Here is a 15159-nt window from a genome sequence, read left to right as displayed (position 1 = left end):
TCAGAAATGGTTATGAATTCTGGACAGAAAAATAAAAAAAATTCAATCCAACTAAATAAACATTTAAATGCTTATTATGTGCTGGCCACTATGCTAGATTCTGGGGATTCAAAAAAGAAAACTGAAATAGTCACTGGCCTCAAGGAGCTCACATCCCATTGAGGAAGATATGTCATATTGAAAGGAGAATAATTACAAAGCTATACAAGCTAGAGTAGGTCTCTAGTGGGGTTTTGGTTATTATTATATTGGCCAGTGCTTTGTCACAATAAATTCCAGAGTAAGAGAGTCACCGAGACATGACATACTTTTACCTTCATAAATGTAGGTAAGGGGTAGCTAGGTGGTGCAATGAGTAGAGCACTGGCCCTGGAGTCAGGAGGACCTGAGTTTAAAACCGGCCTCAGACACTTGACACATTTACTAGCTGTGTGACCTTGGGCAAGTCACTTAACCCCAATTGCCCTGCCTTCCTCCCTGCAAAAAATAAAATAAATGTAGGTACACTTGACCATATTTTCTCATAACATGCCTTATTTTTTCATCATAAGGTGGCACTGTTGTGGAGTGGAGAGATCACTTACTGGTTTTCGAGTTGGAGGATCTGAGCTCAGATCCCACTTCTAACTTTTTAGCTACATCAGGCAAGTTTCCTCAAGGGGGTAGAAGGGACTTCAGTGCTTATGTAGTTTAATGCATTCCCAAGAAGGAATTCCTTTACCACATCCCTGAAAGTAATCTTTTAAGTGGAGACTTAAAGATATCCATTGATCAAAGTCACTATCTCTTAAGGCAGGGCACTCTGCTTTTTGACAGCTTCCTACCATGAATTTTGATTTACTTTTTAAAAAAATTACTTTGCATACGTTTAATATGTTTATTGAATTGATTTACTTGTTTACATGTTTCATATTTCTGTGTCTTTACAGCTTCCCTCCGTTGCTTCCAGTTCTGCCCTCTGGGCCTAGTAGTAAACCTGAGTCCCTCTTTCCCATGACATCCATTTCAAATACTTTGAAAATAGTTGTCAATGCTCTCTGACACCCTCAAATCTTCCTTTCTCTTAGATAAACATGACCAGTTCCTTCCACCACTCTTCACTGAGTATCCATTCCAAAAGTATGACCTTTCCAGGGAAGGTCTATGAAGTCAAAATGTCACAATAATATTAAGATGTTTTAATTTCTAATATAACTAAATATAGATAGTTGTAAGCCACATAGACAAAAGCTCTTTGGGAGGTTCTCAATAAATCTTAGGCTTATAAAAGGGTCCCCAAACCAAGATACTTGGGAACTGCTTTCACAGAGAGTATGGTTTTAAATCTCTCCAACACACTGTAGCACTCATGGATATGGTTTTTCTTGTCTATATCTTCCTAAGATTTGAAGCCCTGAAATGTGTGTAATAGTAATAATAGTAATGATAATAACTAACATTTCTATGGTACTTAAAGGGTTGTATGATTATTATCTATTTTTACAACAGCTGAGTGAAGTCTGTGCTTTTATCATCCTTGTTCCATATATGGTAAAACTGAGGCTAGGGGAGGTTAAGTGATTGTTCGGGGTGACACAGCTAATTAAGTGTCTCAGGCAGCATGTGAAGTTGGGTCTTCCTAACTCTAAGTTGATCACTCTATCCACTACTCAATCTAACCACTCCCACAATACTCAAAATGTGGTCTTAGGGCAGAGAACATTTAGTTCTTATAACTTCTTTCATTCTGGACATTATGCTTCTATTAAAGTGGCTTAAAATCACATGAATATTTATTGCTGCCACATCACGCTATTGGCATATCATCTTTCAGTCTGCTTGAATTCCTAGGTCCTTTGTAAACAGACCTTGTGGCAGTCAGGGGGACCTGGATTCAAATCCAGCCTTAGACATTTACTACTTGTATAACCCTGGGAAAATAATTTCACATGAGTCTGCCTCAGTTTCCTCATCTGTAAAATGAAATAATAATAGCACCTACCTCCTAGGGTTGTTGTGAGGATAAAATGAAATAATATTTGTAAAACACTTTTTAAAATTAAAGTACTATGTAAATTTATTATTATTAATTATTAAATGAAATATTATTTAGCAACATTTCTTTCACCCTGTACTGATGTAGTTGAATTTTCTTAACCCAGTTGTAAGACTTTATATTGCCCATGGTTAATCTTAATCTTGACAGAAGAATCCCATTTATCTAGCCTTTTGAAATTTTTTTGAATCCCTATTCTCTCTTGCAGTATATTGGTTATCCCACCCAAATACGTTTCCCCTGCTGATCTGACAAACAGGCCATTATACCACCACTCCAGTACATGTTGAATGGAACAGGGCTGTGGACATTCATTGATATCCCAAGAGTATTTGCTTACAGACTGCTGTCCAGAGTGGCCCTGACCCATTAAGACCATGAATCTACCTCATCCCAGTGTCATCTTCACCCTTATCTTTTCCATAAATAGAGTTTTGTCAAAAATCTTGCTGAAATTCAAGTATCCTATGTCCACAGTATTCCCTTTAATCACCAGTATGATAAGTATGGAAAGATACCCCTAAGGAGCCTTCTAACTCTAATTCCTGTGGTCTTGGATGATCGATTTAGATTTAACAATAGAGGGAAAAGTGCTTTCCATAAATCCACCTCAAATAAATAGTGCTATTCTCTTCTAACTGTTCACTACATAAATTTTTAAGATAAAGGAAGATATTTCATTTCAGTACAGATTATTTGTTTTCATGGTCTTGATCAAATAGGCGCAGAAATGATCTCATTAAGCTTCATTACTTAACCATTATGTCATAAATTAATTTTTCTTATGGGTTAAGGTTTTAAGATGCATAGAAATTAATTTAAGGTTCTTAGGGCTACAGAATTTAGCCTTGTCATTCATTCACAAAGGGAGCTAGTCTAACAGGACAAAGTTTATTGCTTTCCTAGCAAGTGGTTCACAGATTTATCTGACATATTCTAAAGTTGAAGAACAGCAAATATTTCTGTGAAAAATAGATATTTTCACTTAACATATATGCATAGTAATATAAGTGGAAATGTAATGCCTAAAATCTGACTTAAAATTTCTGTTGAACATCTTCAGTTAGCATTAAGATAGTTTTTTTTCCTCAGTGAAAGAGTTAAACTTAGAAAAACTATTCATATGATGCCTCTCAGGCAAAAATCAGGAACTTGACTGTGGTTTTAAATCTTTCTTGAGCTAGAGTCTGCTATGCTTCCAATGACATAAGAAAAATGACCTTTAAATAAGAGAGCCATGTATTTTTAAATATTGAAATGCACATTAAACAATGATTTCTCTGCCCATTACTTGTATCCTCTTATGGTCCCAAAATGGTTTTAACATGTTCGTGCCCTTTTTGGTATTGCAACATCTTTGTATTCCAGGGGTGTGAAATTACTTCCCTCAAGAGTTTTTAATAATGTCCCTAAAACAATGCTGTAATATTAAATTTGATTCTAACGTATTCATCATAAACACAATTCATTTCTGTATTGTGAATGTCCTTCAACTGTGAAAGACAAATGATTTTTTATTTGCTTGAGCCCTTCCTCAGATTATATTGAAGAGATGGGAAAAAACAACCATTGTCATTTTCTAAGTCATGATCTTTATTAATATTTGTAGCTATTTGATTTATTGAGGGAAAACTGATCCTCCATTATAGCCTACTTGTGAAACCTCATTATGGTGGGGAGGTGACCCTGGGTTCTCAAGGGCCATGGCAGTGCAAGCTGAAAAGGCTTTGAGTATAGTATGTACTCAGTGATGGACTGTGTGCTGTCTGAGGAACAGCCCCAATGAATTTGGAGAGCTTATCATCAGGTATTGAATCATTTTGGCCATAAGAGCTCATGAAGTTTCATCTATTAAGTAATGAAAGGATTATAATCTGCATAGGTGGAAGGGTTTTTCTTATTCAGTCATTCAGTTGTGTCCGACTCTTCATGACCCCAGGGGACGTTGCATCCCAGACCCTTCTATCCTCCACTATCTCCCAAAATCTATCCAAGTTCACGCTCATTGTTTGCATGACATTATCTCCATTTCATCCTCTGCCATCCCCTTTTCTTTGGTACCCATATCAGTTAAGTAACAGGTGTTTTGAAGTATTGAGGTTTGTAGTAAAAGCAACTAATTTATGAAATCATGATAAATGAAGTGCATGCTGGGCTCAAATGTATTATATCTTCTTCTGTATATCAATTCCAGAGTCTTGCTATATGCCCTGATATCTCCATATAGTAAAGAAGTATGATTCTGTTGGCATAGGAACTCTCTCCACTGATGCAGATTGCAACCTGTCTATAATTGCTAGTCTTACAACCTGGAGATCAGAGAGGTCAGGTGATTTGTTCCTTGTGACACAGCCAGGGTCAAGGATGGTATTTGAATTTCAGGTCCTTTTTTATTTCAAGCCCAGCATATTATGCCATTCTATTCCTTATATTCTTTGAAAAAGAAATGAAATTATATCAAACTGTTCAGGATGAACTTGAGTTTTTGATATAAAATGCAAAATGTATGAAATTCACATATTTTGTGAAATGAACAATTATGTTGATGGTTGCTGAAGTACAAACTGTCAGTTTAAAACAGACACAGGTAGATAAAGCAAAACTTTGAAGAATCTAGAATTAGCTTGCTTCTTTATGGATATCAGAACCCTGCTCATAGAGAGCCCTTTATCACCCGATAATTCCATAGCCACAGATACCTAGCTCTTGAATTTTATCCAAGAATACACCATAATATGTGGCCAAGTCAATTCCAAATTCTTTTCAATCACATCTGCTTTCTGGAGTCTGCATTCCAGAATAAATACTCTTGCTAGACTTCTAGCCTATGTGCTCTTCCTTCCTTCCTTCCTTCCTTCCTTCCTTCCTTCCTTCCTTCCTTCCTTTTCTCTTTTAGAAGGGAGAGGGTTATTTGACCTCTGCTGAATTTCAGTGGGCTACAATAGAAAACATTAAAAACTGGAATGAAAACAATGCTAAGAAAAATACAAAGTCATTAATGACTACCAAATCATTTTTAGAGCATCTGTGAACATGTGTATGTTCTTAAAGACATGCTTATTTTTAGGGTGATATTCTTACCTGAGGTCTTGAAATGGGTCTGCTCTGACAAGTGGTGTTTCTACTGAGTGCTCAAAAAGAGCTCCTTCAGGCCCTAAATGAAAGCAAGAACCTTTGTCAAAATGATGTAATAAACACTTCTATAAAATAAATGTCATATTTTAATGCATGCCATCATGATCTTCAAAGAATAATAATTGCAGATTGTCCAAATGGCAATATATGGAGAGGAAATGTGTTTATATAACTGGAGTTCATGATAGCAATGCTGGATCATGCCATTGACACTAGGGATTAATGGTTATCTTTAATCAGCCCAGTTATTGACCAATGTAGGTTATACAAAAATGGCAAAAACTATGCAACGCATTAAATGTAGTTTGCATACATTTTGCACCTATCAAATACCAGATTTGTGGCTAGAATTTATGCATCACAAACTAACAAATGAGAGACTCCATTAATATAACCTCAAAATATCTCTGCTAATTAAACAAACTATAGTAGAATTGGAGCAGCTTCCTACAATCATCCAGACATATTACCTCCTCATAAAACTGAAAGGCTACTTTTAATAGATGTGATCATACTAACTGCTCCTAACCACAGTTTGATGGGGAATGGAAGGATTTCAAAATAGAGAGACCTAGAAGGAAAAATAAAAACCATATGCAATAGAAACAGGTATATATCACCTCCATGATCCTATCTACTACAATATCCTGAGAATATTTTCAGTGAACCTACAGAAGAGAAATTTATATCCCAATACTTTTACAAAAGCAGTCATTTTATTCACCTGGGTGATACTCCATAGAACATAAAAAATAAAAGATCGATAGCAAGATAATGACTTATTCTAGAACTGTTTTTATATGAGGCCTTTTAAAAAGTTGAAAAGAGTGATATTAATAATAATAATGATTGTAATAATAACATCACTGGATACACATAATCTCTAAAGTATAAGCAATGGAAAGCTCTCAAAATATAGAGTTTTAGCAGAAAAAAAATCAAAGCTATGGGGGAACAGGATGAGCTACACATCATCCCTCCTATCCTGTTTGTTCCAAATAGAATGTACACTCCTTCAGGGCAGGAACTGTGGGGTTTTTTGGCTTTTCTTTGTATCCCCAATACTTAGCACAGTGTCTAGCACACAGTAAATAAATACATGTTAACTGACTGAGTATTGGGGTCGTATTGAAGATACTTTCAACTAACCTCTAGAAGACGAGCTTACATCCTACAGTTTAATTGGAAAAAAGCACAACTGCACAACTGTTTGTCCAGAATTGAACATCAGAGAGCATGAGGAGTATAATAATTAGTCCCAGGACTGTTTCTATCTGGACTCCATCAAATAGAGGATGAAAAGAATGAGAAAAATAATTAATAATAATAGCAGCTTATATTTCATGTGCTTTATGGTTTTCAAAGCACTTTAAATACATCATTTCACTTGGTCATGGAAACAGGTGTAATGTAACACTTTGCCAATAATGACCCTTGCAGAAGAAGTGGTATAAAAACCATCATCCAGAAGTGTGTGATTGGAAGAGTAGGTGAGATAGTCATCTAGCCAAGGTTAAGATGGAAAGACAAGGATTACACTGGTATTCACAAAAGTAGGCTTCCAGAATTTTTTAAAAAGATCTTCTATGTAGGATTTATAAAATTATTTGGACAGGACTTGGACAAGATTCACATGAGGTGACAAGGCAGGGATGAACAATGATGTGACACTGTGAGAGTATTCAAAGTGATGAGACTGAGGATCCATCTAAGATGAAATATTTTAATCCATATATCAAAACACATTAATATTTTATCATTATTGAAAGTGGGGAATAAATGAGATGAGTTCTAAACAGCTCCTTTTTTATTCCATTATACAAAATCTTCTCCATTAAAAAACTAACTCTTCTTTATTTTCCATGGTTCTATTTACTTCCCTCTGTGGATTTGCTTTTGGATCTCTCACCTTGGCTTATTTGACCTTTATGATTTTACCCGTTTGTCAGATATCCATTTATTTAAAGTAGTCGGTAAAAATGTTTATATTCCAACATCCCCTACTTAGCCCGATACTCACACTTCCCATAAAACAAATTAACAATGAGAGTGGGATAATATGCCAGAAGAAAAAGGAAGAGGAGGATCTGAAGAACAGAAAGGAAGAAAAATAGATAGCAATATTATTGAAATAGTTGTAGTTTCCCTTCCTATCACTACTCCTGTTCCTGTTTTTTTCCTACCAGACAATGCTTCCTGGAGCTGTAAGTTTATTTGCAACAGAGGATATTAAAGGTATGCAATGCATTTTAATGGTGGAAAGTGCAATATTAAGTCTCCAAAGGAAAGCCCAAGTAAATCCTATTGAAATTGAAGAAAAAAAGGTAGGGAGAAAGGACATGCCCATATACTACATAAAGAAACTGAAAATATAGCTCCAAATATCCATATCCTTCAGACAACACTTTGCATATTTACTGGATCTGATTTGTAAAGTTGCATATTTTCCTATTTTGGTTCCAAAGCAAGGAAGAACTAAAAATTTGTTTAAAAACATAAAAGTCTTTTAAAGTATTAAGTCTATGAAACTATATGTATAGAGTCTAAAATATTTAGTTATTTGTTGTTAGGGGTGTGTATATGTGTGTGTGTGTGTGTGTGTGTGTGTGTGTGTTTTCTCCACAGACATGGAGAATTCTCATGGGTAAACCTCTACTGATGAAGATCAACAGCTTCAATTTATGGTGCTAGAGAGATGCCTTGGACACCAAAAGGTGAAGTGACTTTCCTAGGGTCACCTGACCAGCATGTAATAGAGGTAGAATTTGAACTCAGGTTTCCATTCTTTGCCTCCCAGGCCAGCTCTTTATCTCTTACATATTCTATCTCTTATATATTCTGTTACTTAGTCATAAAAGTTTTCTTATTATAATGCACAAGCACAACTCCATTATCCATTACCCTATATTAAAATGGTTTTTGAATCCACTGATTGATCAATCAAGATGTATTTTTTAAGTGCCTGCTATGTTCCAGGTAATATACCCTGGACCCTGGGGCCACAAGGACCAAAATGAACCTTGGCTTTCAAGGAGCTTATGTCCTACTGGGGGCAGATAACATCTATGTAAATATACATAGAAAAATGACAAATTAAGCATAAGGTAGTATGGGGGGGGATGGCACTAGCAGTTGGAGGATCCAGAAAAGCTTTACATAATAATAGTGACAATAATAATTCACTGGTATATAGCACTTTAAGGTTTGAGAAGTGTTTTACAAATGTTAACTCTTTTGATCCTCATATGTCCCCATTTTACAGATGAGAAAAATGGCAGGGAGTTTAAATGACTTCCCCTGGGTCACACACAGCTAAGGGACATATCACAGGCTGGATTTGAACTCATGTCTTCCTCACTATGAGTCCTGTGCTCTATCTACTGCGGTGTTGAATTGAGTTTTGAAGGATGTAAGGGATTCTAAAAGAAGATGAGGAGGAAGCATATTACTAGCAGACCAGTTAAAAAACATGGAAATCTGAGATAAGCGTTTCCTGTGTAACGAATCGCAAGCAGCCTTTTTGGCCTGATTGAAGAGTGTGGAAAGGGCAGTAATGTATAAGCAGGCTGGAAAGGTAGGGTGGGGTCGGGTGATGAAAGGCTTTCAAAGTCAAACAGATGCATTTATATTTTGTTCTATAGGCAATAAGGAGTTATTGGAATATATTGAGTAGCGGAGTGACATGGTCAGATTTTTGCATAAGGAAACTCCTTTCAGCAGCTGTGGAGAGATTTGAGTGGGAAGAGATTTGAGGCAGACAAACCAATTAGGAGGCCATTACAATAGTCTAGGAAAGCAGTAATAAGGTTTTACACCAAGGTGCTGGTTGTTTGAGTAGAGAGACAAGGTTGGATGCGAGAAATGTTTTGTAGATATTTGTAGGACAAGATTTAGCAAATGGTTGGCTATGCAGTGTGAGAGAGGAGGAGGAGGAGGCAAGAATAATGCCCAGATTGTGAACTTAGGAGGATAGCAGTACCCCCATCAGAAATACAGAATTTGGAAGAAGCATGAGTTTTAGGGAAAAGATAATAAATCCTGTTTCGAGCTTGATGAGTTTGAGATGTCTTAGGGGCATCTGGTTTGAAATGTACAATACAGATTTGATGATGTGGGAGATGAAGTTGGTGATGTGGGATATATTTGGCCATAAAACACTTTTGGATATCTTTTCTGGTTCAGATTGTATCCCATCCTATATAATTCTCATCCAAGTACTTTCAGCACATCATATTTATTGAGTTCATACGGCACTGTTAGAAGCACAAATACTTCTCTAGTGTGATGTTAGGGTGAGCCCTTAAATGACAAATCTATATACCCTAAATATGATGTCTACCACAAAGTAGGATTATCTACCATGCATTTTGCATAATTTATGTTATTGCATTTATATAAAAACATAACATAGTAGCTAAGATAAAAATAATAAACTCATTTGGTCTTTTCCACCCTACATCTGAAATAAACTACATTGGTAAACCCAGCCAAAGAGACAATATATTCCAATTGCTCAAGCAGATTACAATTTTTATTCGAGTACCAGCTGTTCAGTTGCTTTTTTCCATGATACCTTAGATCATTATAAAAGTACTACCCACAGTATTTTATAGAGCAAAAGGTTTCACACTGATTTTATAAATATATGCCAATTACTTTCCATCTAACTATATCATAGTGTATATCATAGAACCATTTGATTATTTTAATGTTGTACTTGCAAGTAGAAAGTCTTAAAACTGAAGATGTATTGTTATATAAATCCTACAATTGTGTTTGATCATAAAAGCTTTAAATATTCAAGTTGTCCTAGCCTGTATACATGATTGCCATTCACAATTAAAGTAAAAATTGCTCAAGGACTGTTGGTGCATAATAGCTGAACATGACTAAAATACTTTTGTAATTTTTCATAATTTCTAAATAATGATTATTAGTCCCCAAGGTAATTCAAATTTTTGTGAAGCTCGAGCAATATACTCAAATATTTCCCATCTCAGATCCTGAGAAATACAATCAGTTTTAACACCTGCTCAAAGTTGAAAATGAGAAATATTATTTGCAATGTCTTATAGCACATAATCAAAAGCATGATTGATATAGAAAAAATAAATGAGGATCAAATAGAGTTAGATTTTGATCTAATTTTGTAGCCATACCTTTAAGATACTATGTAATGGACATTAATTAGGAAAGAAAGATATTATATGAAATACATGTAAAAGCCAATAGAACTTAAAATTCGTTAGACACAAGTTTTTAAAATTTTATGATAAATGGTGTGTGCCCAAAGCACACTAACCTGGGCATTCAGTTCTGGGTTCCAAGTTCATCTCTACGGTTAGTAGATGGGTTACCTTAAACCATTCAAACTCTCCAAGTTTCAGTTGCCTCATTTGTAAAAATGAAGCTCCTAGTATTTTACCCCAGAGGGTTGTAGTTATGAACAAATGAGATAATAAATATGGAAAGCACATTGAAATCTGTAAGGCCAATCCGTAAGTGAAAGATATTTCCTGTCCACTGAATAGGCCTCAGATGGGGCCAATAAAGGGAGGCCTGATTAGAGGCAGGCCCACGCCTTTCACGAACGAGGAGTGAGGCCCCAGGACCCATACCTTTTTGCCAAGTAGGCTCTGAGCCCTCAGGGCCCTGAATAGGGTATATAAACTCAGAAGTTAGCGCTTTGCCTTTGGGGGCACACTCATTGGAAGAGTGTTGGTGATTCGGCCAGACAAGACTCTTGGGTAAGCCGTTGGAGCCCCCTGCCCCCACTTAGAAAACACAGAGGTGCCTCTATCTCTCTCTGGTAACTAGGTAATTCTTTGGTCAGACAGATAAAAGCCTCTCAGTTGATCTCTGTGTGTTATTTGATTTGTTTATATAATGTATGTTTGTAGTTTCTGTTTGTATTTGCTCTGAAGTTCAGGGTGCTGTGCTGGCTTTTTCCCCTGAACTAAGTGAATGCTATATGTATGCTTAATTAAAGTGAGATTGTTAACCCCTTAAAGTTGCTTTCCTTGGAAAAGCAGATCAAAGAACCTCTGCTAGCAGCCCTCCTGTGTGCTGGTGTTGTTGGTCTTACACAGCCACAGTAGCTGGAAGTAGCAACATTGTTGTTACAAAATCACATAGCATCGTCATTATTAGTGGCAATATGTTACTTAATTAGAACCACTTTTTCTCCTGAGGCAGCTAGGTGGTACAATGCAGTTTTGGGTCTGGAGTCAGGAAGACCTGAATTCAAATCCAGACATTTACTAGCCGTGTAACACTGGGAAAGTCACTTAACCTTTGTTTGCCTCAGTTTCCTCAAATGTAAAATGGGGATCATAATAGCACCTACCTTCTAGTGTTGTGAAGATCTAATGAGATGATATTTGTAAAGTGCTTAGCATAGTGTCTGAAACATAGTAGCCACTTAATAAAGGTTTCCTTCCTTCCTTCCTTCCTTCCTACTTTCCTTCCTTCCTTCCTTCCTTTACAGGTAAGATCAATGATAAATAAACATTGTTTAAAAAAACCAAACACACTCATGCAATGCAATTAGTAGCAGCAGACTGGCAGAACATGGTGGCAAAAGCATTTGGGGAATGAAGCAAAATCACCCTGAAGACTACAGAATTAGAACACAATGAAAAACAAATGGAAAAAGCATCAGAGCTGTCAAGTGGCCGCAGTAGTGAGCTACTGTTCTTCCTAAAGATTTCAGCTATAGAATTTCATGGAGTTTAGAATGTCTACCTGTCTTATTTTGTAGATGGATGAAGCTATCAATTTACTTTTCCATTCTAATTGGTTTATTCAATTTTCATTAGATGTGTTGACTATACATCTGCCTCAGTTTTTGTATTGAATGCTCTGATTCATGGGCCAGTATGTTGATTCCTGTCTTGATCCTCCCCCTGTACCTTTCTGAACCTGGGTTTTAAGGAGGCTTTGCCCTTTTCTTACATCTGAACCTTTCAAACATTATTATGAATGTAACATAGCATAATGAGACGCAACATAACATAATGGTCGTAAACCACAATTATATACTTATTTCCCCATAATATAAAGCTTATTTTACCTAGATAAGAACCCTATCTGCTGTGCATTAAAAAAAAAAGTGTGGTTGATTAGCTCCCTAAACTCAACCTCTGATTGAATCTACTGATAACAAAGAGTTCATCAAAGAAAAATCAATGACAATCAGCTTTATAGCAATTTATCACTTAAAATCCATGTCAGGAACCTAGGAACAGTTGTTGCACAGAGGGACTCATGGTAGGCAATTCTTTTTAGCAGCTCACTTGGCTAGTACTTTCAAGAATACAACGATTCAATCAAGCAAAAAGTTTGTTATATAGGGGGCACTTTCCCTTCCAGACAGTAATTCAATGCTAGAATGCTGATGATCCAAAGACAAAAACAAAATTGTCCTTGCCTGTAAGGAGCATACAGGCTACTGGAGGATACAACATGCACACACATAAATAAATGAACGGTGATCTGAAGGGCAATAACAAAGAGTAGGCCAGGAAAAATTAATCTTAAAGGAAGATAGGATGCAGAGGCAGAACTAGGGAGAGGGGACATTCAGGCACTGAAGACACTGGCAGGAGATAGGTATGTTGGGACTGGATAACAGCTAGTAGTTTGCTATGGCTGGGGAAACAGTGTGGATAAAGGGGAGTAACATGCAATAAGAATGGAAAACTAGGTTTGATTATGGAGGGCCCTTAAATACCAAGCAGTAGGGGCAGCAACAAGAGGGAGCCAGTGAAGGTTTTTAAATAAGGGAGAGAGAGGGAGAGGTAGGAAAGCTATCTTTGAAAGATGATTTTAGCAGTTATGTAAAGGACTCTTTTGAGAGATGAGATCCTGGAAGTGGAAACCAAGTGGGAGACTATTACACTGCCGGGATAAACACAAGGGAAAAAGAGGAGTTAGTATACTTTAATAAGAATAATAAATATTGTTAGTTATATAATATTACATACAGGTACATACACTGTACATGAAATAGTAGTTTTTAAAATGGCACTACAGTTTTTTTTTTCAGGGCTGAAAAGGGAGAAATAGAAGAAATCTTGTGATTTGGTTGTTGTTATTTGTTCAGTAGTGTCCAACTCTTCATGACCCCATGAACCATAGCACACCAAGCCCTTCTATCCTTTACTATCTCCTGATATCTGTCCAAGTTCATGTTAGTTGCTTCTATGACACTATCTATCCATCTCATCCTCTGCCATCCCCTTCTTCTTTTGCCTTCAATCTTTCCCAATTAGTCCTGTCTTCTCATTATGTGGCCAAAGTATTTCAGCTTCAGTATTTGTCCTTCCAACGAGTGATGTTGTTGAGTTGTTTTAGTTGTGTCCAATTCTGCGTGACCCTATTTGAAATTTTCTTGGCAAAGATTTTGGAATGGTTTCCCATTTCCTTCTCTAGCTCATTTTACAGTAAGGGAAACTTAGGCAAACAGGGTTAAGAGACTTGCCCAGGGTCACACAGATAGTATTTGAGGCCAAAATTGAACTCAGGTCTTCCTGACTTTCTAACTTCAGCGCTGGTACTCTATCTTTTACACCACCTAGTTGTCCCTTCCAATGAGCAGTTTGAATTAATTTCTTTAAGTATGGATTGATTCGTTCTCCATGCTGTCCAAGGGACTCTCAAAAAATCTTTTCCAGCACCACAGTTTGAAAGTGTTGACTCCAAGGTACTCAGTTTTCTTTATAATCTAACACTCACAGCCATACATTACTACTGGAAACAAACACAGCTTTGACTACATGGACCTATGTTGACAAGGTGATATCTCCGCTTTTTTAGTATGCTGTCCAGATTTGCCATAACTTTCCTTGCAAGGAAGAGATGTCTTTTAATTTTGTGGCTGCAGTCATCATCTGCAATGATCTTTGAGCCCAAGAATAGAAAACCTGACATTGCTTCCATTTTTTTCTCTCTATTTGCCAGCAAGTGATGGGACCAGTTAGCATGATCTTAGTTTTCTTAACTTGTGATTTTACCATTGTTTATTTAATAAGTTTAGGCTCTAAGGGCCAATACTACAGAGGCTGGTTATCTCCTCCTATCTATCAAGGCATCAATTAAAAAAAATTCCTTATTTGTCTCTCTATGCCAGGCCCTGTGCTAGGCACTGGTTACCATTCCTCTCACTATCCCAGTCCCCTTCCTAAATGCTCACAAATGGTTTAGCACATGATTCAGTCAATAATGCTTTACCTATAAGTGCCAAGTGATAGGATATTTGCTTATATACCTTCTTTCTCCATTTGAGAAAGTGAGGAAAATGCATCCGTCAAAGTGAAACACATGGTGATTGATGGGAGAGGTAACCTGGAGAAAGATGGAACATGACTCTGAAGAAGAGCAGTATTAAAGGAAATGCAACTCCCTAGGAACCACTTCCCTACGAATTAACCTCAGGTGTAATCCATTACCTTTAAGTTAACCTGTGTCCTCAAATTATGCTTCAAGGAATGTTGAACATTCCCTCCCTTTTCACGCCTCAGGGGACCTTAGGCTTGGCCACATTCTTGGCTAGTCCACTGCCTCCTAGCAAGCTGTTAGCAGCTTCTTTTTCCTCCTGCTGTTTCCTTGACTTTGAGCCCCTAATGACATGGGATTCACATATTATTTAGCGCATGTTCAACACTTTCTAATTAGTTTCGCTTTCTCTTGAGAGTTACTTTGCTGATCTTGGAGAAGAACCTTAAATCACCTTTCCTTCATTACAGCCACTATTATTTTATCTTTACATTTCCAGAGAAGAAAGAGAAAAACTAGGGAAAAGTATATATAACAAGACTGTGTTTCTATTCTGTAAAAAACTCCATGTCTATCTTCAAGTCAATATACCTATCTTTTGGGAACTAAATCACTGGTTACTTACTTAAATCTTTCCTCAGGTTAGCTACAGCAGAAAAGTTGTTTTACATAGAAAGGCTAAAGGTGATGCTTTAACCCGGATACCAATTCCC

The 15159-nt window shown here is 36.7% G+C and overlaps 1 protein-coding gene across 2 annotated transcripts in view; it reads right to left on the bottom strand.

Annotated features, from left to right (window-relative positions):
* The window catches only part of SGCG (sarcoglycan gamma), a 260838-nt gene that overhangs the window by 61451 nt on the left and 184228 nt on the right, over positions 1-15159 (bottom strand). For both annotated transcript variants that reach the window (XM_036742841.1, XM_036742842.1), the window contains exon 6: positions 5117-5189. In XM_036742841.1, coding sequence (XP_036598736.1) covers positions 5117-5189 — 73 coding nt within the window. The remainder of the gene's footprint in view (positions 1-5116; positions 5190-15159) is intronic.

Source organism: Trichosurus vulpecula, chromosome 2, assembly GCF_011100635.1.
Source record: "Trichosurus vulpecula isolate mTriVul1 chromosome 2, mTriVul1.pri, whole genome shotgun sequence".
NCBI classification, from domain to species: domain Eukaryota; kingdom Metazoa; phylum Chordata; class Mammalia; order Diprotodontia; family Phalangeridae; genus Trichosurus; species Trichosurus vulpecula.
This window is presented reverse-complemented; position numbering and strand designations above follow the sequence as displayed.